We start from the raw sequence: 27,147 nt of genomic DNA, 5'->3' as shown, positions 1-27,147 counted from the left end.
GGTGCACAATATACCAACCACACACAAAGGCACTGAAGTCTTCCATCTCAAGAAGAGCTGAGCTGTGTCTCTTTGGGTGATAACGCAGATGATGGAATTAAGGTGAAAACCCTTGTAAAGTGGGCTCCATTTTCACATCACCAAGAGCCTTCTACCTGGTGAGGAGAGAAGGCTTTCTCCAGAGCAGCAGTGCCCTTGACACTAGGGAACCGCAAGAGTAATCCTGGCTAGGGGTGCAGCTTGGAAACAGAATGTGTTCTGAGGGGCAGGTGTCAATCTCCAGCACCAAAAACCCGAAAACCAACTTAGACAATCGGGTGGAATGCTGCAGAGCCGCACATCAAATGATCGGTAAAACATTCAAAGCCAGAGTCCTGAGGTGTGATGCCAGTTGACGCCCACATGGGACGTGATTTAGTCTCAAAGAAAGAAGAGGAGGCAGGCGATGTAACAGAGGATGACAGAGTGCAGGGCACTTTTACGTGCAATGTAATTTACAGCATTTACATTTCAACCATTTTCTTTCTGTTAAACTCCCCAAAGACGCTGTGATACTGACAGACATGTAACCCTTTACTCCGCTTTTCAAAGTCATTGATCCTAAAATGAACGCAGCTGTGTGAGTAGGACTGCCTCTTACTGTACTTCCCAATAAACTTAGAGGAAGAAATCTAATTCTCGGTGGGCAGTTCCCCTGACTCCGAAGAAACTGATGTAGCTTTTGAGAGTGATCATTTTTCAAAGAGGGGAAGCCATTCCTTGGCCTCTGCTCTGGTTTTATAGCAACATCCAGCACTTAGATGTACCATCCATATCTAGTCCTGGGGGACAGGGAGGATGGTGGGTGAAAGGGATACAGCACCCTAACAGGATAGACAAACCAGAGAGGGGGCAAGATGACCGCTTTCCAAAATAAAATGCTGTTTACACAGAGAATAACACACTTTCTCATTCGCACGTACCACCTTGACATTCATTAAAGCCTTCTCTTATGCTCACTATGTCACGTTTTCCACCCCTAGTAGTTTATAGAAATTTTTACTTTGAAATGGGGTGGGAACGGGGGGTGGAAAGAACCATCGCCACCCTAAAAGGAATGAGGAAGTGAGAGCTGTGTAGTGTCTGGCTGGTTCTCTGTGTGACAGCCCATGATGTTCCTTCCGGCCCCGGTAATATTCTGAGTTTCCACCTGCCCGCCCCCGCCACTTATAACGCACAGCACATGAGTCTGAGGGCTCCAGTGTCTCGTCTGTGGGTGGATTCCTAGGGCCAGGGTATCTATCATGCTGGGTCTCCTGTTTTCCACAGCTCATTGGAGGTAAAAGAACTCTGGCTGAAGACCCTCCCGGGGTAAGTACTGTAGATTAACAGGACAGAACATAAACTGCCTTGAAGGTTGTGGGTCTTGGATCCCTGAGATTATATGTCACTGAAGAAAAGCTCTGCCGTGAAACATGTGTCTGTCTTAGAAGGACTCTGAACGCAGAATGCTCGCCTGCCATGTGACAGCTGCAATTTGGGGGCCGAGGAATTCTGTAAATGTTGGATTTGGTTTCTGTATGCCGTAACTAGTATCCTAGAAATAAATTTCTTTCTAATTTGGGTTTAGATGAGAGTGCAGAGCATTTAATATACGACGTATGAGCTCTCAAAAAAAAGTGCTAGTTGCTATAATTGTACTCAGATTCTCCTGATGAGAATGTAATTATGGACAACAAAGTAAGTTTCCGAGTGGTAAAGACATCTGGCTTAAGGAATTTAGGAATAACTTTCTCAGATGCTGTTCTTAATAATTTAGTAAGAAAGATTGATTTCTATCTTATTTCATGGAAACCTAGGAATATTTATTTCATTTGGATAAAATAAATGCAAATGAAAAGTTGGATGAGATTCTCCTGCTGCTCTCAGTGGGAGGCTGGCTTTAAATTAAAACTTTCTATCCAGTAGATTTACGCTCAGGGCTCTGTTGTTGTTGTTGTTGTTGTTGTTGTTGTTGTTTTGGCAATCTGACTCTGACATTTGACTGGCTATTCTATTTTATAACTTTTCCTGTATGATGTATTGTAGACAGAATCGAAGCCGCACGCTAGTGAAACGCCCCCTTGGACTGTCAGGCCCATCTCCAATGAAGTTGACAAGCAGTCTGGAGGTACGTGAGTCCTTCACACTTACTTATTCATCTTGTCCACAGACGAGAGCCCAAGAGACCTTCACTGATGTTATTTTTCTCTCTTTTAGTCAAAAACACTTAGTGCCAATAACATGGAGACGTTGATTGAATGTCAGTCAGAGGTAAGAACGTAATGTTTTTAACTTGATTTACACTGTAAGAAGATGGAAAATGTTCTTTTTGTTGAATGTTTGGGTTGTTTATCAGTGTAAAGTGAACAGCAGATTATAAATTAGACACATTGATTGAGCTCTTCCGCAATAATGTTGACCTGAGAAGAATGCAGAGTCAATGCAATTGTCTTAATTTTTAAGATGAATAAAAGCTGTCTGTGCATTTTGTGGAGGGAGTCTGCATGTCTTAGGTCACTATTTTAACTTCAATATGTTTCCAGGGTGATATCAAGGCCCTTCCGCTGTTGACATCATGTGAGAGTGAAGACAGCATCTGCCAGCTAATTGGTGAGTTTTGAAAACATACTGCTCTCTTCCGTGAGCCCAACTAGCGATCTCGGTCTGCAAAACCACAGGGCTTTTACTTTACTAGGAATTTGTTTTCTAAGTATTCTGAGAGACCGCAGAACATTAACCCTTGACTAGAACAGCAGGTTCTGTAGGAGGGAAGACTGTCTGCAGCCTATGGCCCCAGCTCCACAGGGGGTTTCCAACCAGGCCGGCCTGAGGATGGGAGCATGCACACACTGGAGAAACACACACTGTTCTTCCCACCACTTGCTTCCTTCTTTAGTGGAGACTGCAATCACTAAGAGTTAGTTCATGGGCAATTGTTGCTGATCTCAGTAAGATCAGGATCCACTCTTATACTCTTTCATAACATGTTTTATTACAGTGTGCATCAGATCTGATCACTCCTCCCAAAGTATCAGGATGAGCCTCACTGTTCTTGTCTGTCTTCCACTTTTCAGTACAAAATATGTAAAAACATAAACCAGTTGTTTAGGAAGCACAGCCTTTAAAATTAGAAGGGGAAAAAAGAAAAGGGGAACTTTTGAGTTCTGATACCATTGCACACAAGTTTTATAGTTATCAGAAGGGTCGGATACTTGGCAAAGCGCCACGCCCGGGTGGCCGCCTTCCTGGAGAACCATGTATTAGCTTCTGAAACTCCCAGACTGGGTGACTGCAAGATTCCCTGGGTGATGTAGCCCCCTCTAGTGGTGGCTAAGTGCTAAAACGGAGGTGACCCGTCAGCCCTGCTCAGAACCTTTCAAAGATCTTGAGCAAGACACTTACTTCCTCTCTTTGTAACTTTCACATTCAAAGAAATAAGTTAAAGTGATATCCATTAAGCAGAAACATTCTCTGTGGTTATTAGGAACAATGCGTTAAAACATTAAAATGAGTGGGTTTTGACCCACACCATTAAATTCTGCTAGTTTTCTGTAGCTAATAGCTGTGAGGGTAAAAACAGGAAAGGTGGAGCCTCTGAGGAACCCTGGTGTTGATGTTTAGGGACTGGCTGCCCTGGAAACAGTGTGGTTGTTTGGGGGTTGACTTTTCTGGACCAAGGGTTATGCCCTTGGCCCTCTCAAGTTTTCAACAGCGTTTTGGGTTTTGGGGTTTTTTGTTTTTTTGTTTTTTTGGTTTTTTTTTTTTCTTTCAACATGGCATGCTATAGATAGGATGACGTGGCCAAGACCATCGATGTTCTAGTCTGGATCTTGCCTTATTATTAACGTTGTCTTTTCTCTTTATCTCCTTGTTTCCTTGGCTATAGAGGTTAAGAAGAGAAAGAAAGTGCTGTCCTGGCCCTCTCTCATGAGAAAGCTCTCTCCTTCGTCTGACTTCCCTGGTTCACTGGAACCAGAGCTGAAGGTGTCACTGTTCGATCAACCCTTGTCAGCCATCTGTGGGGAAAACGACACACTCCCCAGGCCCATCCAGGTAGGTGTGTGTTGACTCATAAACCTTCTTCCCTTTTCTCTGGGACCTGAAGGCCTTTGGGAAATCTGAACACGATGGAACATCGTTTGAAGCTTCCCCTGACTTTCCAGTGCGGCGGGGAAGCCATCTGCCCGCCGCCATCCACCGACGTGCTCAGAGTAACAGTCCCTCCCTCAGTCCTCTGACTTGTGGATCGAAGATGGTGGAATGTTTTTAACTCCTAAAGCTCGGCCAAGAGGGAGCAGAGGGTGTCTGTGGGGAATGTAGTGTTCCTATGAGAACATGGGGGCGGGGGCCAAAATAATTTTCAAACGTGCAAAATTAGTGCTTTCACAATTTACCTCCTCTGAGAAAAAAATGAGGGGTGTCTTTGGTAGCACCGGCCTCAGTAGCTTGTGAAGGAAGGCTCTCCTGTGACAAGAGCCTATAGATAGGTTTCCGTGCACTAACCGCAGCAACGCTTTCTGCTCCCGCAGGACATCCTCACCATCCTCTGCCTTAAAGGCCCTTCAACCGAAGGAATATTCAGGAAAGCTGCCAGCGAGAAGGCCCGCAAGGAGCTGAAGGAAGAACTGAACTGTGGGTGCCCGGTGAACCTGAACCAGCTGCCCGTGCACCTGCTGGCTGTGGTCTTCAAGGTGAGTCTGCTGCATTTGTGCCAGATGGCCTGTTGGGGGCGCGCTGACAGACTCATCAGGAAACCAGCCCCCCACCCCCACCCCCGCACTGCTCCCTGCCGGGCAAAGCCTGCTGATCTGGGAGTTTAGTCTTTTCTTAGTTACATTTTTTAATTATTCGTATAAGCACCTCTGTTTCAGTGGCCCCGGGCTTCAACAGAAAGGGTGGCAGGAAATTCTTTCAAAATATTACTTGATCGCCCCCATGGCCAAGTCCATTCATAAATCTGGTCTCCCCAGAGTCCACCTACCTATGGACAGTGCATCTTATTGTGCTGGTTACTGGGAGGTTCCAGAGCACCGTGTGGGTTTGGAGGAGGCTCCCTAAAGGAAGCAAACACGGGGGTGGAACTGGGTGAACCGGGGTGCAAGGAGGCGAAAGACTCACTGCCCCGCACCAACAGCAAACACACCCCTTTCTCCCTCCAGGACTTCCTCCGAGGAATCCCCCTGAAGCTCCTCTCCTGTGACCTCTTCGAGGAGTGGATGGGCGCCCTGGAGAAGCCCAGCGAGGAGGACAGAATCGAGGCCCTAAAACAGTAAGTCCTTAGTCACTGCAGGACGTGAGACTGCCATCCTTCCTCCTTCGCAACCTGGGCACGGCCTTGGGGATCCCTGTCTCACGGAAACTGGGGGGTCCAGGGAGTCTGAGTGGAATTGCTCATCTACTCCCGTCACAGAAGCCAGAAGGAGCCCTGGGTATTTAAAAGAAATAAAAATAAAAAAAGTACTTCTACCCAAATGAGAGAAAGAACTTCTTAAAAAGCAGAACGTAAACTTCAGTTCTCACAGATCCAAGATAGGAGAGAACCCAAACACAGTAGTTTTAAAAGGCACAGAATAAACTCAGACTGTGAACACTTTACCACAGGCTAGACAACAGGATTGGAGTTACCTTAACTTCATCAACTGGTGTCCTTGTGCCAGCCACTCTTCTCTCATAAACACTTACTGCACAGCAGAGCAACTTGGAAGGGATTGTTTTGTTTATAAAACTCCACAGTGAACTCTAAATTCTATGGTTAACAAAAACAAATTCCAATAGTTAGCATAAATGACATTAAAAACTGAAAGTGTGACCTCTGCGTAACCAGAGTCGCAAATGTCTTCCGTTAACATGTCAGAACCTTTGCCAAATCCTCAGAAAGTCCACCGACATGCAATAGTTGTCCCCAGCAGCCAAATAGGTCCATGAAATATTTTCCGAAAGGAGGATAGCTCTGTCCACCCTCACGCCCAGAATTCTAAGATTATCACAATGAGTTCCTACTTGGGCATAAAACTCTTTTAGGAAAACAACACTAAGAAATTGAAAGGATCCATGTTTTGGATTCATTTCATTTTTTGAAATACCAAAATGTAAAGACACAATCTAATCTGTTACCACGAGGGCAATGTTTGCATTTAAGTCCTGCCTGCCTCTAGTTATAAACATGCTTTTATAGACTGATGGATTCTATCTAAAGATTTCTCAGAATGATATGAAAATGGGTAGTCTTGCTCTAAAATTTACAGTCCAAAGAAGTGTGAGATAATCAGTCTCACAGGGCTCAAAACAGCATTCTGATGCAGTAATTTGATGGTGTGACAAAATTGTTTTCAAATGTGAAGTGGATTGTGGTGGTTACACAGGCGTTGCTTCACAGTCAGCATCCGTGTGTATAATAAAGAGAGGCACTATTGGAGTCCCAGTTGCTACAACCTTGTGGTTTACTGGCCCCAACCCAGGTCAGCTGCTGCTGCAAGAGTCTGAATGAACGTTTCACAACATTTCTTTTGGAAATGCACCTTCCTCGTTTTAAAGGAAGTCCGGTTTGGGGAGAACCTCTTGAGAGGCCAGGCTAAGGGCTACATGAAAGCCCCCATCTGTCAATTTCTTCCAGGGTTGCGGATCGCCTCCCCAGGCCCAACCTTCTACTGCTCAGGCACTTGGTCTCCGTGCTGCACCTGATCAGCAAGAACGCCGAGGTCAACAAGATGGACTCCAGCAACCTAGCCATCTGCATCGGGCCCAACATGCTTGCTCTGAAGAATGACCAGAACCTGTCCTTCCAGGCCCAGAAGGACCTGAACAATAAGGTACATCCTGCCTCTGTCTGAGAAACTTTCTGGTCATGAGTCCACCCTCTGTAAAAGCCAAGCATCTAAAATGCTTCTGATTTGAGTTTCTTAAAGTGACTCTGGGCCCACAGAGAAAGTCTCAACTACAGGATGTGTTTCTCATGGTCCCACTCTCTTACATACACATATTCGCTGCAGAGTGAAATATTTGCAACCTCTGTTGTCCTGGGAGACGGGCCAGGGTAGCAGACATTTACAGCACTAACTCCCTGGCTGGAAAAACCACTGTCCTTTTCCTTCTGTGTATCACATTCTGCCTGTTCAACTAGAAATCTGGACAGCTACTTCCTTAAATGAAAATTTCAGTTACTTCAAAGTAATTTTTTTAATCCTGAAATTTGAAAAAAAAATGCATGCCTCATAAAATAATAAAGTGTATTATTGCTACTAATCTCAATGTGCTTTTTAGGCACATAAAAGTATCTATTTCTGCTGCTTCCCCAGTAGTTGACCCTGATATGTTCTCATTCTTTTTTACTTTCTTTTTTATGAATGTACTTAAGCTGAAAAACTGCTTACATTTTCCTCACAGGTTAAGACATTGGTGGAATTCCTCATTGACAACTGCTTTGAAATATTTGGGGAGAACATGCCGACACATTCCCGCATCACTTCTGACGACTCCCTGGAACACACTGACAGTTCAGGTACGGAACGTTCTGTCACTTGCTTGTGGTTCTGGGGAGAAGCCCATGCCAGTCCCTGATGATCCAGAAATTGATGTAAGGCATCCCTGGTACTGGAAGCAGGATTCGCCTGCACAAGTCAGAAGTCTGTAAGGAAGTCGTTAACCATGAGGCCTTGCGATTAGATTTACCCGCAACACCTCCTCCCGCTACATTCTTTCTCATCAATCTGGAATTTTCTCCTTCCTATTCTAAGCTACAATGACTCTTAATTCTACTTAGTAAACTTTAGTTATGGTGTTGGAGTAAGGAAGTTCCAGCTCTGCAGTAGAATGTGAGTCCATTAAAATGGAAATTGGTCCAATACAAGAGCTACCCAAAGGATCAATCCTATGAATTCAGATCAATAAACCTTAAAGAATATTGGCATTGCCATCTTCCTTTCCTCGTATGTATCTCTTTCCCTTCCTCCTCCCTCCATTTCATTTTCCCATTTTCTCGCCATTTAAAGATCATTTTAGACAGAAGCAAAGTTTTAATGTAATCAATGTATTGTCAGATCAAGCCCCAATGCACTTCCACCAAATCACCATAGGTCTAAACAGGGCAGCCTGTAGTAAATACTGTTGCTGAAAGAGCCTAGATAAAATGTTCACCTCCGCCTTAACTCTTCCCAGATGTGTCAACTCTGCAGAATGACTCAGCTTACGACAGCAATGACCCAGATGTGGAGCCCATGAGTGCCACCACTTCTCCCAGCAGGCAGCTGGAGGGGCCCGCTGGCCTGGATACCCGGGGCCCACAGGACACCTGTGAGTCAAGCTCAGAACCCATTGTTAGCATGGTAGCCAGGCTGAAAAGCTCCATTGGCCAGCAAGATAGGCGGTTCTCTGAACCCAACATGTCACCCTCACAAGAGTGCCTCATGGGCCAAATGAGAAAACAAAAGCTAACCAAGAGTGAGGATAACTTCACCATGCCCCAGGAAGCCTCTTGTTCAGAGGGTGAGGAGGCTGAAGATCCGTTTACAGAGGAAGTCTTCCCGGCAGCTGAAGGCAAGCCCAAGAGACCAGTGGATTTAAAGATAAAGAACTTGACCCAAGGTTTAGCACCATCACAGGGACTGGTACCCAGAGCATTTTCCAGAGTCTCCCCAGGTAAATCTTTGGACAGCTCACCTCTGCCTTCTCCATCCTGTCCCAAAAGAAACTTCTTCACCAGACACCAGAGCTTCACCACAAAGACAGACAAGATCAAACCCCAGAGGGAAATTAGAAAGCATTCCATGTCATTTTCCTTTACGTCTCACAAAAAAGTGCTGCCCGGGACCTCCAGCATGGGGTCTGAGAAATCCAAAGACTTTGCTAGAGACCAAATCAGGAAGAGTTTCAGAAAAGAAAGCCAGCTTGCTGGCAGAATCATCCAGGAAAATGAGTCAGAAATCCAAAGCCAAACAACTCTGGGCTTTAGCTTGTCTAGAACCTGGGCCCTCTCGGTTGATAACGTGTTCCAGATAGTGGATGTGAGGAAGCCAGGAAGTCCACCATCGTACGAAGAGGCCATTCATTACCAGGCACCTGGACTCACAGCCTACGGTGGCCAGACGGTTGCCAGTATGAGAGCGAGAATGCTCAAATGGAACACAGCTCTGCCTTCTCGCCTTGGAGGTGACCACAGTGAAGGGACACCTGGTGGACACAGACTGTCTCCCATGACTGAGCACTGGAAACAGAGTCAGACGGTCTGTGTCTCTGTGGAAACTCGGGGGAGATCTGAGCTGCACCGACTGAGGACCGTGTCTGAATCCATGCAGGAGGCTAAGTTGGACTGTCTCAGGCAACAACACATGGTCTTTGAGGTTGACCAACTCCAGTGTGCTAAAGAATCCTACATTTAGGAAAGGAGACCTTGTACCATGGCTAACTTGTGGTGTATGTGAATATATTTCTGCACAGAGAACTGTCAATTCTACTCTCCAAAAAGTCATGAATAAGCTCATTCAGAATGTTGTGTAGAGCTCTCCTCTGTGAGGATGGCTTACACAGCGACACGTCAGATTGTGTGTATATCTGGGTTTGTGCAATATGTGGTAATGTCTAAAATGTACTATAGACAAGATGTTAGATGAAAGAGGTGTCGTCTACATACACCCCTGCATGCATGCATTTATGTACTCTCTATATATTGCTGGTTTTCGTCCCCAGGTGCATGTTTCTACTATCTTTACTTTTCTTAGTTACCTCAGATGTCTTGCCAGTGTTCACATTTTCCAAGAGCTGCGTGTAGGTAGAAATGTCGGAACCTCTCATGTAAGTCGGTTTTCCTAAGCAGGCTTCTGACAACTAACTAGCATAGTGGAAGGAAGTACACGGAAAGACACTATGCACCACGTGGGAGCTGTCAGAGGCTGGGGGGAGGTCTTTCAATATCTAATGGAATGTGGGTGGAGCGGTGGAAATGTGTTGTGTCAGAATTAACTCATGCAGAGCACTTTGAGCCTCTGCAGTTCAGTGGTGTCTTGTGCAACAGTGTGGAGTAAAGTGATGTTGTATGCATTGAGGGGTCATGTATAAAACTTCAGTGCAGTTTCACTACAATAAACTGCCTTCCTCCTTTAGAGTGTCCACTCTTTGCTGGTGTTATCCCTTTTTCCTCAATCAATAAGAATCCATCAAGAACATTATCCACATCTGGTTCATTCAGCTAGCATCTGTTCACTATATTCGCATTGTTTCAGGCTGTCACACACCTTGGGGAGCTTGTGTCCAGGAGATGTAGTCTCTGTTCTCTGGGGATTTGAGACACTTTTTTCAGCAAGCAGTCATTCAGGGGACAGAAAAAACTATAAGACACAAGATGATCTGGCAGATGTAATGCTTCCCATATGTAATAGATTAGACTGTCCAGTGCCTTTACGTCTCTCACTTTCGTGATGTTCAATTTCCTTTGTCATTAGCATCATAAGGATAAATATTTATGATCTTAGAATTTTACTACAATGACCAAGTTATTTATCCAAATTTTTTTTATAGTACTGGGCTCCAATCTTCCTAATTATGTTCATTTTTATGACACTGTACACACTCCTGATTTTGGTCTAGCTAATGAGTAAAAAAGATCTGATTCTTCCTCAGAGGTGATTTACTGAGAATTTGGTTAGCCATGTTGTAAACTGGGTTGTTCAAGCAACATGATCAAAATTAACATTTAAAATGCTCTATTATGCTGGGCAGTGGTGGCACACACCTTTAATCCTAGAACTTGAGAGGCAGAGGCACGTGGATCTCTGAGTTGGAGATCAAACTGGTCCACAAAAAAAAAAAAAAAAAAAAAAAAAGGAGCTCTATTAAGGACTTGGAAAGATGGGTCAGCAGCCAGGAGCACTTATTGCTCTTGCAGAGGACTGGGTTCAGTTTCCAGCACCCGTATAACTCCTCACAACCACCTGTAATTCCAGTTCCAGGAGATCTGATGCCCTCTTCTGGCCTCCAGGCATGCACATGGTGAACATATAGATAGACAAAACATAATACATAAATAAAATCTTTTTTAATGCTCTGTTAAGCACCAATAATAAATCAATATCAAAGGGCAGGCCATCCACCTCTGACTGGTAAGAGAATAAAGGTAACCCCTTCTCAGAGCCGAAAGCTAAGGGAGGCATGACTTTAGTACCTACCACATTCCAGGCACTATGCTGAGTCTCAGTGTTAGGATAAAATGATCTTCCACCAGGCTCTCAGTGAGATAGATACATAGGTAGGTAGGTAAGTAGATAAATAGATAGATAGATAGATAGATAGATAGATAGATAGATAGATAGATAGATAGATAGATAGATGGTGAATGACAGAGTTTATATATATATATATATATAAATATATATATACACATATATGTGTGTATATGTTATGTAATTTATTTGAGACAGGATTTCCCTGTGGCCCAGGCAGTACCAGAAAGTGAAACTTCACTGCCTTAGCCTGCCAGGCACTGGGATTACAGGCAATGCGTTGCCGCGTGGCTCTTAGTGACTTGCTCATGAGAATCAGACCATCACCTCCTCCCGTGGCTAACCAGGATGACAAATCAGCAAGTTTTAAACGTAGTCCCGCTGTACCAATGACTCGACCTCCATGTGACCCTTCCTCAGGTCCTGAAAACCCTCCTCAAATATCCGTCTACATATTTACTTAAGACACGGTTTCTCTAGCCTGGATCTCACTGTGTACACCAAGCTGACCTCATAGAGAGCCCTGCTTCTGCTTCCCAAGTGCTGGGATTAAAGACACACACCATCACGCCGGGCTAGCTGCCCATATTTTAAAAAGTAACAGTGAGACTGGAAGCCCTGTTCACGGTCAGATTCCTATGGCTCCTGGTGGGAAAGCACTTGTCATTCTCGTTGATGTCTCTGACTAAGGAGAAGGCACAGTGACTGGTTCAAATGTCACACCTCAGGGGACCCACTTGTTTCCATAGGGTCCACTGGTGCTCTCCAGTTGGATTTCCTAATTCATTTGTGGAGGAAGGGGGTGCTTCAACAGCAGAAATGCATTGTCTGTGGCCCTGGAGACTGGAATTTGGAGACCACGGTGTTAGCAAGGTCCATTCCATGCTCCTCTTTGACACAGATGGCCAGCCTTGTGTTTCTCCTGAGAAATTTTCTCTCCTCCTATAAAGAGGGAAGGTGACACACGATATACTATAATTATTTCCAAAGACACATTCTGTCCCCGATCCCAGGACTTAAATAAATTGAATCTTTCCTAGCTATGTTGGATTAGGGAAATTTATTAAATTTGGGCACTTTTGCTAGAGGCAAACACAATTGCTTAAAACTTAAACCCAATAACCACACAGCACAATGGCAGGTCCCACAGCAGTTGAATCAGCAGCTAGGTTTTACAACACTAATATACCAAGCAATGGCTAATGGCCACAGTGCCTCCCAGTGCTGGGGATGGGAATGTCCAATACTGTCTATATTAATGCACACTTAAAAAGAATAATTAGATAAATACCTGATTGTGATCTCACTGGGAGAGCTGCCAATGTATGCTTTCTTCCTAAATGGTCAACCATGCAGGAAGCCACATCAGATAGGATCTCAAATAGTTGAAGATTCTTCACTAGTTGAATTATGTGGTTTTAAACTCTTCATTTGCAAGAGGAGAAATAGTGAGGAGGCCAAAGTGTGCACAGTTTGCTGGAGATGAAAATGAATCACTTTCAGCAATATCTTGAATGGAAACGGAGATACTTTATGTTGTTCGCTACAGAATACAGTTTAATATGGGGACCAGTGAGATGGCCCAGTGGGCAAAAGTGATTGTTGCACAAACATGAGAACCTGAGTTCAGATCTGCACTCACATGAAAATCTGGGTGTGGCTACCTGTGACCCTAGATCTGCAGGGAACAGAGCCAGGAGGACACGGGATGTTTCGGTTTGTTTTCTGGGGTTTTGTTGCTCACTAGAACACAGTAAACGGATCTAAATATCATCTTTTAAATCTCAATCAGCACCAATCAAGAGAACTGAAGAAAAGGCAGATGAGAGTAAAGTGACCTTGACTTATTTTAGGCCGTGTCCGAGGAAACAGGAGGGATGGCAGCTCAAACAGACCCCAACCAACAGACTGGAGCAGAGGCAAGGCGGGCGGGCAGCCTGGTGCTGACAGTCCAAACAGCGGGAAACACAGAGGCATTCATAAACGGCTGGAGAGGAAAACGATCAAAACTCTGGAACAGTATCTCATGGTGCCTGCCAGGTTGAATTCTAGAAGGGCAGAAGACCTAAGCATGGGAAGTGAGAAAGTCAGAGTTCTAGAATAAATAAGGAAAAACTTCTTAGCCTCAGAATAGAACAGGCCTTTACAACGTGATTTAAAATCTAAAGACACAAGTTAAAACTGAAAAATCAAAACTATCAGTAAAATACCATAAACCAAATAAAAACTGATGGAGGATGTGTGCCTTAACAGAAAAAGGAAATGTCTACAATATACAGTTACTATTAAATGATAAGGGAAATGATAGGCTAATATCTGCTCTAGCACTGAGCCACACCTCCATCCCTTAAACTCATTCTTACCTTAAAAGTAGAATTAGGGGAAGATGATCATTCTTCCATTAATTAATAAGTACAAATCTAAAAATTTCAGTGTTCTGTGCTGCTGATGATGATGTGGGGAAATTTGGTCTCATTCACTTCTGTTGGAAACTGATGCCGGGATAGGATTGAGCACAGGCATGGTGTGTGTGCATAAAACAGTAAAGACCCAGAGCCCAGGGACAGGGGCAGGCTTGAGACATGCTGCCTGAGATCACATCTGAAATCTACCACTTGCTGTATGACCTTGGCAACACCACTAATCACTCTCCCTGCATCCTCATCTGCAGGGCTACTCTGATGCTGAATGAGATGATGCACACCCAGAACCCCACAGATCTTCAACACATGTCAGCTTTCTGTGTGAACATAAAAATCAGGAATATTTACCATAATCTTGTTACATTATTTTCATAAAGTCAAGTCAACTATACAAATTCAGATTCATAGAGGAAAGTAATTTTAATTCCTCAAACAATGTAGCTTTTTGCTATTTTAACCTGAGAAGTTCCAGAAATGTATTTTATACAACTCAGGCTATTCATACACAACTTAGCACCGCAAAGTGTGAAAGGTGGAATTATTTAACTTTGTTTAGACAGCAAAGAGTGATGAGCCACACAGTTACAAACTCTTTCATTCTTTTCTTACAGAGTAACCTCAATACAAATATCAAAGAGAGCCTAGTGTAGTGGTGCACACTTCTTATTCCAGCTCTGAAAAAGTAGACAGGCAGATCTCTGTGGGTTCGAGGCCATCTTGATCTACACAGTGTATTCCAGGCCAGCAAGGCTTGCATAGAAATACGCTGTCTCAAAAGAAAACAAAACCAAAACAAATATCAAATATAATACTATAACAATTTAGTGTGTAAATAATTTCAAAATGATAAAATTATCCTTTGGAGAAAAACATCAAAATTCCTTTTATAAGACTTTTTAAAATTAAATAATAATCATTAAAAGATCTGCTGTTAATGCTCTTTATGTGTGTGTGTGTGTGTGTGAAGGTATGCCTCCCATGGAGGTCAGACAAGCATGTCTGATTCTTTGTGAGCCTCCCAACATGGAAGTGCTGGGAACTGAACTCAGCTCTTCTGGAAAAGCAGCAAGTGCTCTTAACTGCTGAACCATCTCTCCAAACCCCAAAATATCAAATTTCAATTAATCTAGTTTTTAAACACCCAAAGAACTAGGCAAACTCAATGCAAAATATATAGGAAACAAAAATGTTAAAAGTAATTAGTTAAGAGCCAGGCGGTGCATGCTTGTAATCCCAACACTGGGGAGGCAGAGGCAATTGGATCACTGTGAGATCAAGGTAAGCCTGGTCTACAGAGTGAGTTCCAGGACAACCAGAGCTGTTACACAAAGAAACCTTGTCTCGAGAAAAAAAAAAAAAAAAAGTAATTAGTTAAAAGAAATGTTGACAGATCCATATGCTAATTCTAAAAAAAAATTAACTCCATGCATTCTGTGCATTGTTAGATTCACCTAATTTTTAATTTTAGTCTGGTTATATAATTTTAAAAACTCCAAAATTAAACAAACAAAAATTTTGCTGTTTTTGCAAAAGTTGTTAGGAAGTGATACATTCAAAGAGCGTGGTTCCCATTCCAAATTGATATATACCATTCGACCTTTCTCTTTTAATACATAACTCCTGTATATAACTCGAATTGATGGTCTTCTATTAGGGAAGGAGAAGGAAAATGAGGAAGTTATTTTAAAATGTTGAAATCATTCACAAAGACCCATCTTAAGCGTTCTGAGGTGTATTTTGACGTCAGTGTTCGGGGAGAGCCTGGGGACTTGGAGAGCAAAAGATCGGTTCTCAGGACATTTACTTTCCTCCTCCTCGATACTTGCTCTCCTTTGTTTCAACCTTCTGTGCACACCACCATGGTCTGATTTGAAGGAAAACAACTTGGGGTGAGACCTAAGTCTACGCCTAGCTGTTTACTATGGAGACAGCATTTTTTTTTTCTTTTTTTTTTTTTCTTTTCTTTTTTTCAGAGCTGAGGACCGAACCCAGGGCCTAGCAAGCGCTTTACCACTGAGCTAAATCCGCAAGCCCTGGAGACAGCATTTTAATAACTGCTTAGGCACCTGTACATCCTTGGTCCTTTATCGAGACAGTAAATGATTTTATTCTTCCACTGGCTTATTATTTTTGGTCAACTTTACTGAAGTATAACCATACAATAAACCTCATCTATTCAGAATGCATGGTGTGGTTAATTTACGTCCAGTAGATGCCTATGAGAATGCTGCCACAATCAAATCATGGAGCACAGTGTTATCAATACATTATTGGCACTGCCTGCTTGGCTTAGTTTGGTTTGGTTGGCTAGTTTACACTAGCTAGCCACTGTAGTGGAGATGTACTAGCATCTCATTGTGGTTCATTTGAATTTTCCATTGACTAGACGATGATGAACACCTCCTCGTGTGTTTATTGTCTATTTGGGAATTATCCAAACCTTTGCCCATTTTCCTTAAAATCTATTTTCATCACTTAAATCTATGACTAATAAACTGCAGTAGGTACTTTAGGTATTCTACAAATTCTTTGGTTTGTAAGGTTTTGTCCCAATATGTAGTTGATTTATTTATCATGTCACTGTGGGGGGCAGGGCTTTGAGGTTTCAAAAGCCCACACCATTCCCAATTAGTGGATCAGATTTAAGTTCTCAGCTACTGCTCCATCGCCATGCCTGCTGCCCGCTGCCCGCTGCTTGCTCCCCACTGCCTGCTACCTGCTGCCCACTGTCCGCTGCCCGCTGCCTGCTACCCGCTGCCCGCTGCTGTGCTTCCTGCCATGCTCAGTAAGGATTCTAATCCTCCCGAACTGTGAGCCCCAGATTAAGTATTTCTAAGTTGCCTTGGCCATGGTGTCTTATCATAGCAATAAAAAAGGAAACAAGGTGTTCCCTGTATCTTGCTTCATTGCCTTTGCCAAAAACTGAGGGCTGAGGATGTATTCAGTGACGAACATTTGCCTACCATGAGCAAGGCCCTAGGGTTCAATCCCCAGCAGCCCTTACACCAAAAGTAAACAATTGACTTTATAGATACAGATCTCCTTAGGGACTGTATTCTCTTTCTTTGATCTCTGTAACTATCCTGCTTGTATTACACTGTGTTAACACTGGAACTTTATAGGAATTCCTGAAACTGGCACAGCTTTTTCTTTCCCTTGACTATTCTAAGTCCGTTTATCCTTATGCGTTTTCAGTTGTTTGTCAATATCTAGGAAGGCTCTCTTGTTTTGTTTGAGACAAGGCACCCTGTAGCCCAGGCTAGTTCAGAAGTCACGATATAGCCAAGGATGACTTTGAACGTCTAGTCCTCCTGTCTTTATCCCCAAAGTACAGGGATCACAGCCCTGTGCACCACACCCAGTGTATGCTGTGCTGGGATCAACCCCAGGGCTGTGTGTACACTAGGCAAGCACTCTGCCAACTGAGCTACATTCTCAGTATACTGTCTAGATTGGAGTTTCATTGAATTTACATATCTATTGGGAGAGTTGGTGCCCTAAAATGGCTGAGTCTTCCATTCCATGAAAACAATGTATCTTTCTGCTCATTTAGGTCCTTTAAAAACATGGTTTTGGGAACTGAACCTAAGGCCTCATGCATGTGGGGCAGTTGATCTAATGATGGACTATACTGAATTCCTCATTTAGCCATTTCAGGACTTCTCCCAGCAGTTTTCTATGTCTGGCAAACATTGACTCACAATCTCTCTAATCTCCAAGAGTGACAAGACATTTAGACAGTGTTCTCTCTTCTGTGGGTATGAACAGTCAGACATCAGTCCCCACAAACCAGACCTGAAACCATTCTAGAAACGGCCTGTCTAAAAATCCAAGTAACAGAAGGAATCCCGTCAATGCAAATGAACACCTGTGACAAGGCTTCGGAAGGACAGCTAGATTTAGAAACAGCAGCCCAGAAGCTTGAGAGGGGATCTCTCTAGGACAAGATGCACAATTTTACAACTTACAACTCTTTTTGCTACTAGGATCTGCTACAAGTTTTGTTGACCAGACAAATGGTCCCTATCTTTAAAAGAGTTTTTGGGCAATCTTTCTCAATACGAGTCCCCGAAGGAACAGATTTCAGCTGTATACATCTCAGTGTGCTCTGAGGCCTGTGGATGTTAACTGTCTGTCAAAGATGTAAGCACCTGAGTTATAATATGAAGTTATTCTTAGGAACAATATAATTCAAGTGCCATACCATACTATGTATCATTTCCAACCACGATGACAATCCTATAATACTCTGATAAAAACAACTGGAATCATTGGTGAAACACCTAACAACACAGCCCTCACTGTACATGCTCCTGAAGAGAAGGGGGCAATATTCCAGGCTGGATTCTGATTCTATATGCTTTCTGTAATAAGCCTGTTCTATTTTACAAGCCTGAAATGTTTTTAAAATCACAGAACAATCCCATCAATGAAGCTTACATTTGATCAGGTATTAAGACAAAGAAACCCACAGCCTTAAATTAAAATTTCACAACTCAAAGTATTTTCATTCCTCATGCCCACACTTCCTGTGTTTTTTAAACTGTGGCACACAGTTTGGGGCTGTATCAAGGTGGCATATAGGGAAGGAGGGTACCAGTGAATGAAATCACAGAATTACAGGCACTATCATAACCTACAAATTTTTTTAAATGCATTCAGATTTAAAGATTCAAAGGTCTCAGATCCTTTGACAAAAATAACTCTCATTTTCAAGAATAGAAAGTGTCAGGGGGTTTTATGTCTTCTTATAAGAAATTTCCATCCACTGGATATAAATTTTACTTTTCATTTAAAAACACAACATGTTTTGATACTGAAAACTTCCCAAGAAGGGAGCTATTCTGTACACTCTGAGTCACGGTTTTGCTCTGACTGGTGAATCTGTGCTCCCTCTGGCTCTTACTAGAGAGAATTTCTGAAATGGTTAGATCAAAAGGAAATGATCGGAACATCATCTCTGCTTCTCAGGTCTGGAGGAAACTGAAAAGCTGCATGTCTACAGTTCTGGGTATTACCACCAGATTCAAGGAACTACACCATACAGAACACCATGGACCTGAAAGCCGGGCTCCTTCAGGCCAGGATGAGGTTCTGAGGCCCAAATGTTTACATGATTCTGGAGTTTCTCTATAGGAAAAAGAAATGCTTGCAAATACAAATTAAATCACAAACACAGATGCTTATCTAGGATGAAAACCCAAGTTATGAACTATAAACTTCAGAAAACTGACAAATGCCCCAAAATTTCCTCCTGCACAGAATACATTTTTATCAACTGCCAGATACATTTCTCTAATGTTCCTTTTTCTGTATGTTTTAACTAAAGACTGTTTTAAGTCACTTCTTCCTAAAACAGTTTTGTTTTGTTTTTAATGTCTCCTATATAAAAGAAGGTAGTTTTCTTTCAGCTTGGGACTAACTCAGAGCTCCTTCAAGCAAAAAATGTAGTGACCATCCTAAATCCATCTACTCCTCATTCCCACATCTAATCCTTTACTAAGTGTTCTAATTTCATTCTGGTGCAGTGACAGATACAATGACCAAGAGCGACTTAGGGAGGAAAGGGCTTATGTCATCTTACAGGTTAGTCCATCATTGAGGGAAGTTGGGGCAGGAAACCAACCAGGAACTTGGAGCAGAAACCATGGGGGAATGCTGTTGGCTGGCTTGGTTAGACTCATGCTTAGATAGCTTACCTTTCTCCTCTGACTATGGAAGAGCTACCCAACCTGCGTGTGCTAAAGGGCCCATCTCTTACCGACATCTTTCCACCAATTCCTCCCTTCCTGTCCACATCCTCCATACTCCCATTGAGTCATCCCTATACACATATACAAAACCAATTTTCCCATTAAAAATAGAGACTTTTCTCTTGGTCCAATTCATCTCTGTCTCCTGGACCATTTCTCTTCCTTCACAGTCAGCCTGCCTTGTTACAGCTTCCTGCCTCCCACTCCCTTCTGAACCCACTGTAACTGAGCTTCCTCATCCTTAACTGCACGGACAGACTCTTTCCCTCTTGCTGGTGTCCTCACTTTGCTTGACCAGTGGATGTTAGAAATTGTGGTCCTTCTCCCTCTCCTTCACTTTCCTCCCAACTCCTAGGTAACCAGACTTTGCGTCCTTCCATCTCTTCAGCCACTTCTTTTCAGTCTGCTTTGCCTCCTGACTTGTATTGGAAGAGCTCAGGGCCCTGTTCTTTCTCTACACTCCTTCAGTAATCTTACCAAGGTTTACAACTCTAAATACCATCTATATGCCATTGTGTCAAGCATCTTTCTCTCTGCCCTGGCCCAATCCCTACCCACCATCTGCTTAGTCATCCCCACTTGGATGAAGATGCACAACTCTATCTTGATGACCCGACTAAGTTTCCAGTGACCACCCCTAAACTTGCTCTGCTCCAGAGTTTCCTGTAAACGACAACTCACTCTTCCAGTCACTCTGGTCCATAACCTGAGTGGTCTCTACCTATGACTCCCAATCAGAATAATCATTCTTTAGGAATAACTGTAAAAGTTCAAAAGAAAACAGAGTATTTTTTAATCCAACCTCACAAAAACCATACAAGTTTTTTAAAGGTTCTGGAGAGTTGGTGGTGGTCAGGATGCAAAGGACCAGAGTCCCAGGTAGGATGGAAATACAGAAAGTAGTAACAATTTTCTGCTCTTTTCCCTCCTCGGCATTTTCTTAGTTTCTGTGCAGAGCACATAAGTCAAGCACAAAGCCATGACCTGGAGGCTTCAGGAGCCTTTCCAATGTAGGGAGAGAAAAACTACAGTTGAGAACAACAGACAAGACTTGAAGGGACAAGGCCCAGAGATGTGGAGAGTGTAGTGAGGAGAGCCTGACCATTTGCTTGGCTTTTAATGGAGTTATCTGGTGAATTCTATGCTAGAGAGGCACTAGCAAACAAGAAAAAAGAAGCCACTCAATGGCTAGAGACCTTCCAACGATCTCATAAGGCTGAAAAAAATGCATATAGTTCAAGCTCATCCAAAGACAAGGACCTGCTGAATGAACATCCTTGGCTTTCTGGAGGAAGGACAGAAAGACCTATGCTTTAGAGTAACAGCAACTAGGAAAAACACAAGAACAAAATTCAGACTCACAATGTCTGAATCCTTCCTTTAAGGTGATCTTCTCCTCCTCTGTCAGCTACAGTAAAATCAAAGGCTTAAGCTGGGAACGTACTTCAGTTGCTAGAGCTCTTGCCTAGCTAGCATACTTGAGGACCTGAGTTTGATCCTCAGCATCAAAGTAAGTAATTAATTTATTACTCTGGAGAAAGATCATGTCAGCCGAGGCATTTGGGCAAGTTTCCCAGCACATTGTGCAATATTTACCCACACCCCTTAAGAGTCATCTTTGGGGTGTGGGTAAAATCTCTGGATATGTGGGGACCTCGTCAGGTCTACCTGCCAATGCTTTACAGCAGTCTATTCCCAATGAATAAACTGGGGTGGTGTGGTTCTTTTTAATCAAACTGTCAAGTTTCTACTCAAAACTCTACAGGGCTTTTAAGTAAATGTCCAAGCTTTCACACTGACTTTCGTGGGACACACAAGCTGGTTACTGACATCATCTCTCTTCTCTCCTGCTCCACCCACTCATACTCCTCAGCCTTGTCTGCGAACACGTCTGATGTGAGAACCCTGTTCTTGCTGCTTCCTTGATCTGGAATGTTCTGCTAGCCTTAAGTTTCACTACTTCACCTTCTTTTCATCTTTGCTGGAATGCCTCTGTCTCTGTCACTTCCAGGGCCTTCTCTAACCAGCCTAAAGTCCCTGTCTCCTTAGACCTAGCCTTCCACGATTCCTTATTGTTTCGGCTGTTTGCTGTTTGGTTTTCTGCTCCAGAGGGGTGAAAACATTCTGATATGCTGGTCCACCATTTGTATGAAACAATGCCAACTATTCTTTAGTAGTTCTACAGCTCATCTACACAAACCCTTCTGGATTTCTACAGCTCGGACTTTTGAACCTTCGATCACAGCCTCTTTTTCATTGATTAGTGTGTGAGTACATAAGGTGTATGTGTAGAGCTCAGACAACTTTCAGGAATTGGGTCAATCCTACTGTGGGTCTGGTGCTCCAACCCAGGTCAACAAGCTTGCTTTTAGCCTCTAAGCTATGACCGACCCATCAGAGCCATTGTAAAGGTACCTTTTACCAGACGCTAACCTCAGCATTACATCCACTTACTTCAACGTCACTTTCTCAAAAGTTTCCTCAAAATTAGTCAGATCGAAAGACTTAAGCAGTCTCTGTCTATAGCATTTACTATAACCTTTTTTAACCGTACTACTTATACAATGGTGACCACCTACTTTAAACTGTAAATTACATTTACCAGGTACAGTTCTAAGTACTGAAGCTTCGTTAACACTTTTAATCCCCACAAATCCAAAGGGATAAATTCTACTACTCCCATTTTGTAGGTTAGGAAAAAAAAAAAAAAAAAAAAAAAAAAAACCAAAAAAAACCAGCATGCGTACACAAAAAAACTACAACTTGCCCACGTGTTGCCGGGTTGGTACCCTGCAGAAGCTGGATTAACGCCTAGACAGCGATTAGCTGCCTTGAAGGTGTAACTGCTAACCCAAGTAATCCACCACAAGGGATGCATACACTTCACAAACAAGATTTTGAACATCTCTAGTTCTAAACTAATTCTAAAACGCTCCGCTCGTGGGCACCCGGAGCCTGAAGGATGAAAAGCGTAAGGGAACCCTGTTTAATCAACAACCTGCCCAGCCCTTTCCCCGGGTGTCTAAAGGGTGGCCCAAGTCGCTCTGTGGGGGCCCGAAGGTCCTCTACCATGCTGGCACAGAGCGGTGAGTGCAGAAGGCAGGTGCGAATTCACACCAGGGAGCGGAGGAGGAGCTGGGAAACAGGAGACAGCCCGCCCCTGCCCCAGCGCGTAACAGAGCTGGGAGCCCGACCGCCAGGAGCGCGTCACCGCCCGGACAGCGGGAAGCGCTGCGGCGGCGTGGCCAGAGAAGAAACAACCGAGGACGCCCCTGAAAGAGCAAGAGCACGTGGGCCTGCGAGAATGGCGCTGACAGCAGCCCCGCCAGGCGGCGCCCCGCAGCCGGGCCAGACGGCGTCACCTCCGTCCCAGTGGCCGCCGCCAACACCACCATGGCCGCCCCGCCGGCCAAGAAGCAGCCAGTGCGCCGGCGCACCCGAGGACCAGCAGGTGGGCGGGGTCGAGAGCCGGAAGTGCCCTTTACTACGGGCCCTTCCGGAAACGCGGCGGGCCGGAACTGCCTGGAGTTCCTGCCTCCAGACGGAACCTCGCGTTGCTCGGCAACCGGTGCGTGCCCGGCGGACTCGCTCCACGCTACCCGGAGCAAGCCTGGAGTAGCGGCTTCCTGCTGCTCAGGCCCCCTCGCGTCGCGCCCGCTTCCCCGAGAGCCGCGCCCTCGCGCGTCGCGGCATCCCTGCCCTTGGCACTATTTACACGTCTCCGGCTCCCACGACTCCTTAAACCCCACCTGCCTCAGAGCCCGCCTCCACCGAAGGGGTGGTGGTTCGACCCCCGACATGACGTCGGCGATGACAGACCGCAATCCTCGGGCGACCGAGGCCTCCGGCACTTACACCTACACCAGCAGGCCCCGGGCCGTGCCTTGCCAGCGCCGCCGCTACCGGGACAGCCTGTTGCAGTCGTGAGTGACCAAAGTTAATTCCTGTCCGGTCTCCGCTTTGCATCCCATCTGCTTTCCCTTGTCTACACGCAGTCAAAACCCCTGCCCCCAAACAACACAACCATGTGGTTACACAGAAGCACAGCTGGCCTGAGCCGTGACGTGAACACAAATGGTTATACACAGCCACCCCCAAACACCACAGGGTGAGAGGGCATTCTCATACACATTAATCCACAGTTCTGCCAAGTTGGTTTCATCATGCAGACAGGTGAAGTACCGAGGAGTGGTACACGGATCGCATGTGCCAAATGAAAGAGCCAGCCCACATAAAGCCCTTTTCACACCAGTCTGGGTGGAATTAGGTTAGCTTTCCATGCAGGACCACAAAACATATTGTTACTCTAGTGAATATTTGCAGTATTCAGCCCTGTATATGTAAAAAACCACAGAGTTTATAGTGCTCTTAAGAGTTCTTTCTATAAGCTTCAAGTTTAGGAATAGCCGGGCATAAGAGTGAGCGCTTCATGGAAGCAGGGATCTCCGCACCTTTTGTTCACTTTGGACCTTGCCCGCCACACAGGAAGCTCTCAATGTAAATTGAAGTGGTGATTGAACACTTGTAACTCTCGGCCAGGCCTGGCACAAACCTGTTATCCTAGCTCATCAGAGGTAGAAACAGTAGGATAGCTGAATTTTTCTTATCGTTAGTTCATTTTTTATGTTGAAATAATGTGTTGACTAATAGATCAGTGTATCAGAAACCGTAGTAAAACATTTCATGAACGTAGTTACTTACAACCCAGAGTACATGAGACCCTTACCATAAGTATGGTTACCTTCCATGATACCCTTATAAATGAGCATATCTTGGGGAATGCCATTAGCCAAACTTGCTGGTAAGTGACTATGTAACCGTGTCCAAAGAGTGAATGTCTTTAGGCCAGTCTGCCTCTGTACTACAAAGTCCTTAGTCCAATCTCGTTCAGAAGTTTCTGTATTGACCATAGTAAATAACTTCTCCAGATAACACTTGGCTAGACTGGATAACAATGTGTCTAAAGCGAGTCAAGATTACAAATTATCTTAGGTATATGACTGGGCTGAATCCCAGTTTTATATTTAGGTAGGAGAAGCCAATTTCATCAACACATAAATAGGACTATCTCATTTTTTTCTCTCAGAGTAACTTAAAATTTTAAGATTAATACAAGATTAATACAAGCCTGATGGGGTTCAAAGGTGTCTCCCTTTTTGTAGCACCATAAATTATAAAACTGAAAGAAACCATTAGACTACAAGTTTTCTCATTCACAAACAAGAAGTTTTAACAGTTTGCGCATCCCTAATCTGGAAACCTGAAGCTTTTTTTTAATGTATATGTGAGTGTCTTCTGTGTGTATGTGCACAGGAACGCAGGTGTTGGTGGAGCCCGGAAGAGGGCATCAGATCCCCCGGAGTTGGAGTTGCAGAGGGTTGTAAGCTGTCTAACATGGGTGCTGGGAATCAAACTCTGGTCCTCTGCAAGAGCAGTATGAACATTTAACCCTTGAGCCATCTCTCTTGTCCCCAAACCTAAAGCCTTTTGAGTGCCATCATGCCACAATAGAAAATTCCACATAGGACATTATGTGACTGGTCATAGTCAGAATACAGTTACACTAAAAAATACTGTATATAATTACCTCTAGGCTGTGTATGTAAGGCATGTATGGAACATGTTTACATTTGAATCATATATGAGCAAATAGTCCAAACTGTGAGAGAAAAATCTAAAATACTTGTAGTCCCAAGTATTTCAAATAAGAGTATCAGTGTGTACATATTTTATATATTTGATAGTTAAGCGATCACAAATACATAAACACAGTAACATTTACCTATAGGCTTGTGCCCAAACCAAAATATGACATCCTCCTCTTACAAATCTGTTAGTAAAAAGCATAGAAACCTTCTAGTAAGTATTTTTAATACAAAGAAATGAAATAATTGACTGATCAAATGAAGCTTAACATCATCATGGTAGGCAGAATATTGTTGGTTCCCAGAGATGTCTCACCATAATCCCCAGAACCTGTGAATGCATTGCCTTGTGTGGTCAGATGCACTTATCAGTATAATTAAATTTCAGATGTTCAAATGGGGAGGTTATCCTGAATGTCTGGGTGGGCCGGTGTCATCTCAGTGAGCCCGTACAAGTGAAAGGAGCAGGCAGACGCCGAGGCCAGAGGAGGGCTGTTAGTCGCTCCACTCTGGTGGCTGTGCTCAAATGCCTGACAGAAGCAGCCGAACTTAGGAAAGGTTTGGCTTCCAGTTCAAGGGGATGCAGATCACAGCAGGGAAAGTGGCGTGGTGGTGACATGGCACTTGCAGTCACGAGGCAGAGAAAGAGATGAGGGCTGGTGTTGAGCTTGCCTTCTCCTTTTTATTCAGTGTGGGGCCCTAGACAGTGGAATGATGCCATCCACGGGGTCTTCTCACCTCAGTTAATCCATGGGTTTGTATAACTTTTAAATTCAGATTTAAAGAGAACCCTGCAATAGGAATTGTTGTCGTTTATTAAACACTGCTGTGGTCCAGGTACTGTAGCCCTCACAATAGGTGGCATTATGTTCATTTCCCAAGGTCAGGCAGCTAATATGGTACAGCCCCAGTCTACACGCAGATTGATTTGACAGTCTGTCCCATGATTCTTCTTCCTTCTAGACTACTGTGGGCCAGTTAGCTGTGCATGGAAGCAGTTCACTTCTTAAGTCCGTCTATGTGCAGTGCTTACTGCACATAGTGTGTCTGCATGCTAGAATCCAGAGAGACGTTAATGAAACAGACTGTGGTGTTACCCTTGAAGTCTACCAAATACTGAGAAAGGCAGACACTAACCATGTCACTGTGACACCAAGAGAGAAGCAAGGCATGCTGGGAGGGCACAGAAGAAGGCCACCAGCCCTGTGGGGACATAGAAGTGTAGTAGGACCTGAGGAAATAGCCAGGTGAGTTTGGAGATTAGGCCAAGGCATAGGGGAGGAAAATGTTTCAAAAAGAAGAAATCACATGTTCAAAACGCCCATAAAAAAAGAAATCAAGTCTCTTTAAAGAAAACAGGAATACCCAGGAGGCAACCAACCCAAGTAGGCATGGGAAAGTGGCGGGAACAGGCTGTGAAGCCAGAGGGCTATATTCATCTTACCTTTTTATGCTAGTGGTGATGGAAGCAGAAGGACAGAGGAAGAAGAAGGGTAATAGCAAAGAGGGGAGCTTAAAAACTATCCTTATTGTTTGTTTTCAGCTTATAAAGTAAAATATCCTTATAGAAACAACAGAAAAAAATAGGTGAATAAAGACAGTTAATCATCTCCTGCCCACTCTGCTTCCTCACTGTTAAAATCAGATTTAACCATTTTCTCTTGTTCTTGTTTGTATTCATATAAATGACCATATATATAGGAGAGATTTCTTTCCAAAATAAAATGAACCAGTAAATACTTTGTACAGTTAGCTCTCTCCCCATTTAAATAAGCTTTAAATCTATTTTCCTCCTATTTTCTTATTTGTACATGCACATAAATATTCATAAAAAGCATTCAAAAGAATCCATTCATGCCTAGGTCATTCTTAGGACTTCTATCTCAACCTGACACACCTTTCTTGCCTGTTGGCCCACTCCTGTCCTTAAGGCAAACCATGTTACAGTTTTGTTTTCATTTTTCTGTATTTTTCCAGGCTTATATATTTATATTTGAATTCATGGCTTCTTTTTTATGGATACACAACAACAGCTCTCTTGCTCTCTCATCTCTCTCTCATCTGTGTGTGTGTGTGTGTGCGTGTGTGTGTGTGT

General features: G+C 43.8%; 2 protein-coding genes and 2 long non-coding RNA genes across 5 annotated transcripts in view; 2 read left to right on the top strand and 2 right to left on the bottom strand.

Annotated features, from left to right (window-relative positions):
• Positions 1-1,143: 1,143 nt before the first annotated feature.
• On the top strand, positions 1,144-10,115 carry Tagap (T cell activation RhoGTPase activating protein). 2 transcript variants are annotated; one of them, XM_059272826.1, is made up of 10 exons: positions 1,144-1,350; positions 2,068-2,149; positions 2,239-2,292; positions 2,565-2,631; positions 3,908-4,074; positions 4,551-4,712; positions 5,181-5,290; positions 6,635-6,830; positions 7,405-7,519; positions 8,176-10,115. In XM_059272826.1, the coding sequence occupies exons 2-10, from the start codon at positions 2,126-2,128 to the stop codon at positions 9,393-9,395; spliced, it is 2,115 nt and encodes a 704-aa protein (XP_059128809.1). In that variant the 5' UTR covers positions 1,144-1,350; positions 2,068-2,125; the 3' UTR covers positions 9,396-10,115. The 2 variants fall into 2 exon arrangements, with proteins under 2 accessions (XP_059128809.1, XP_059128808.1); XM_059272825.1 differs by lacking the exon at positions 1,144-1,350 and having other exon boundaries at positions 2,051-2,149.
• LOC131918639 (uncharacterized) lies at positions 2,091-10,788 on the bottom strand. Its single transcript, XR_009381036.1, has 3 exons — positions 7,392-10,788; positions 5,647-5,767; positions 2,091-3,140 (listed from the first exon to the last, which is right to left on the bottom strand). It is a non-coding gene; the product is annotated as an uncharacterized LOC131918639 (long non-coding RNA).
• Positions 10,789-10,846: 58 nt separating this feature from the next.
• Positions 10,847-22,902, bottom strand: LOC131918637 (uncharacterized). Its single transcript, XR_009381035.1, has 3 exons — positions 22,770-22,902; positions 12,523-12,707; positions 10,847-12,173 (listed from the first exon to the last, which is right to left on the bottom strand). It is a non-coding gene; the product is annotated as an uncharacterized LOC131918637 (long non-coding RNA).
• The window catches only part of Rsph3 (radial spoke head 3), a 27,493-nt gene continuing 22,968 nt past the window's right edge, over positions 22,623-27,147 (top strand). Inside the window, exon 1 of the mRNA XM_059272824.1 lies at positions 22,623-23,330. Within this exon, the coding sequence (XP_059128807.1) occupies positions 22,801-23,330 (530 nt within the window). The 5' untranslated portion in view covers positions 22,623-22,800. The remainder of the gene's footprint in view (positions 23,331-27,147) is intronic.

This window comes from Peromyscus eremicus, chromosome 8b (genome assembly GCF_949786415.1).
Source record: "Peromyscus eremicus chromosome 8b, PerEre_H2_v1, whole genome shotgun sequence".
Taxonomy (NCBI): domain Eukaryota; kingdom Metazoa; phylum Chordata; class Mammalia; order Rodentia; family Cricetidae; genus Peromyscus; species Peromyscus eremicus.
This window is presented reverse-complemented; position numbering and strand designations above follow the sequence as displayed.

What these genes read in the sequence shown, in the direction of transcription:
- Tagap (XM_059272825.1), top strand. Translation starts at nt 2,054, where the DNA reads ATGATGTATTGTAGACAGAATCGAAGCCGCACGCTAGTGAAACGCCCC. An exon ending in AGAATCGAGGCCCTAAAACA is followed by an intron (nt 5,291 to 6,634) that starts GTAAGTCCTTAG and finishes AATTTCTTCCAG; the next exon opens with GGTTGCGGATCGCCTCCCCA. An exon ending in GGAACACACTGACAGTTCAG is followed by an intron (nt 7,520 to 8,175) that starts GTACGGAACGTT and finishes AACTCTTCCCAG; the next exon opens with ATGTGTCAACTCTGCAGAAT.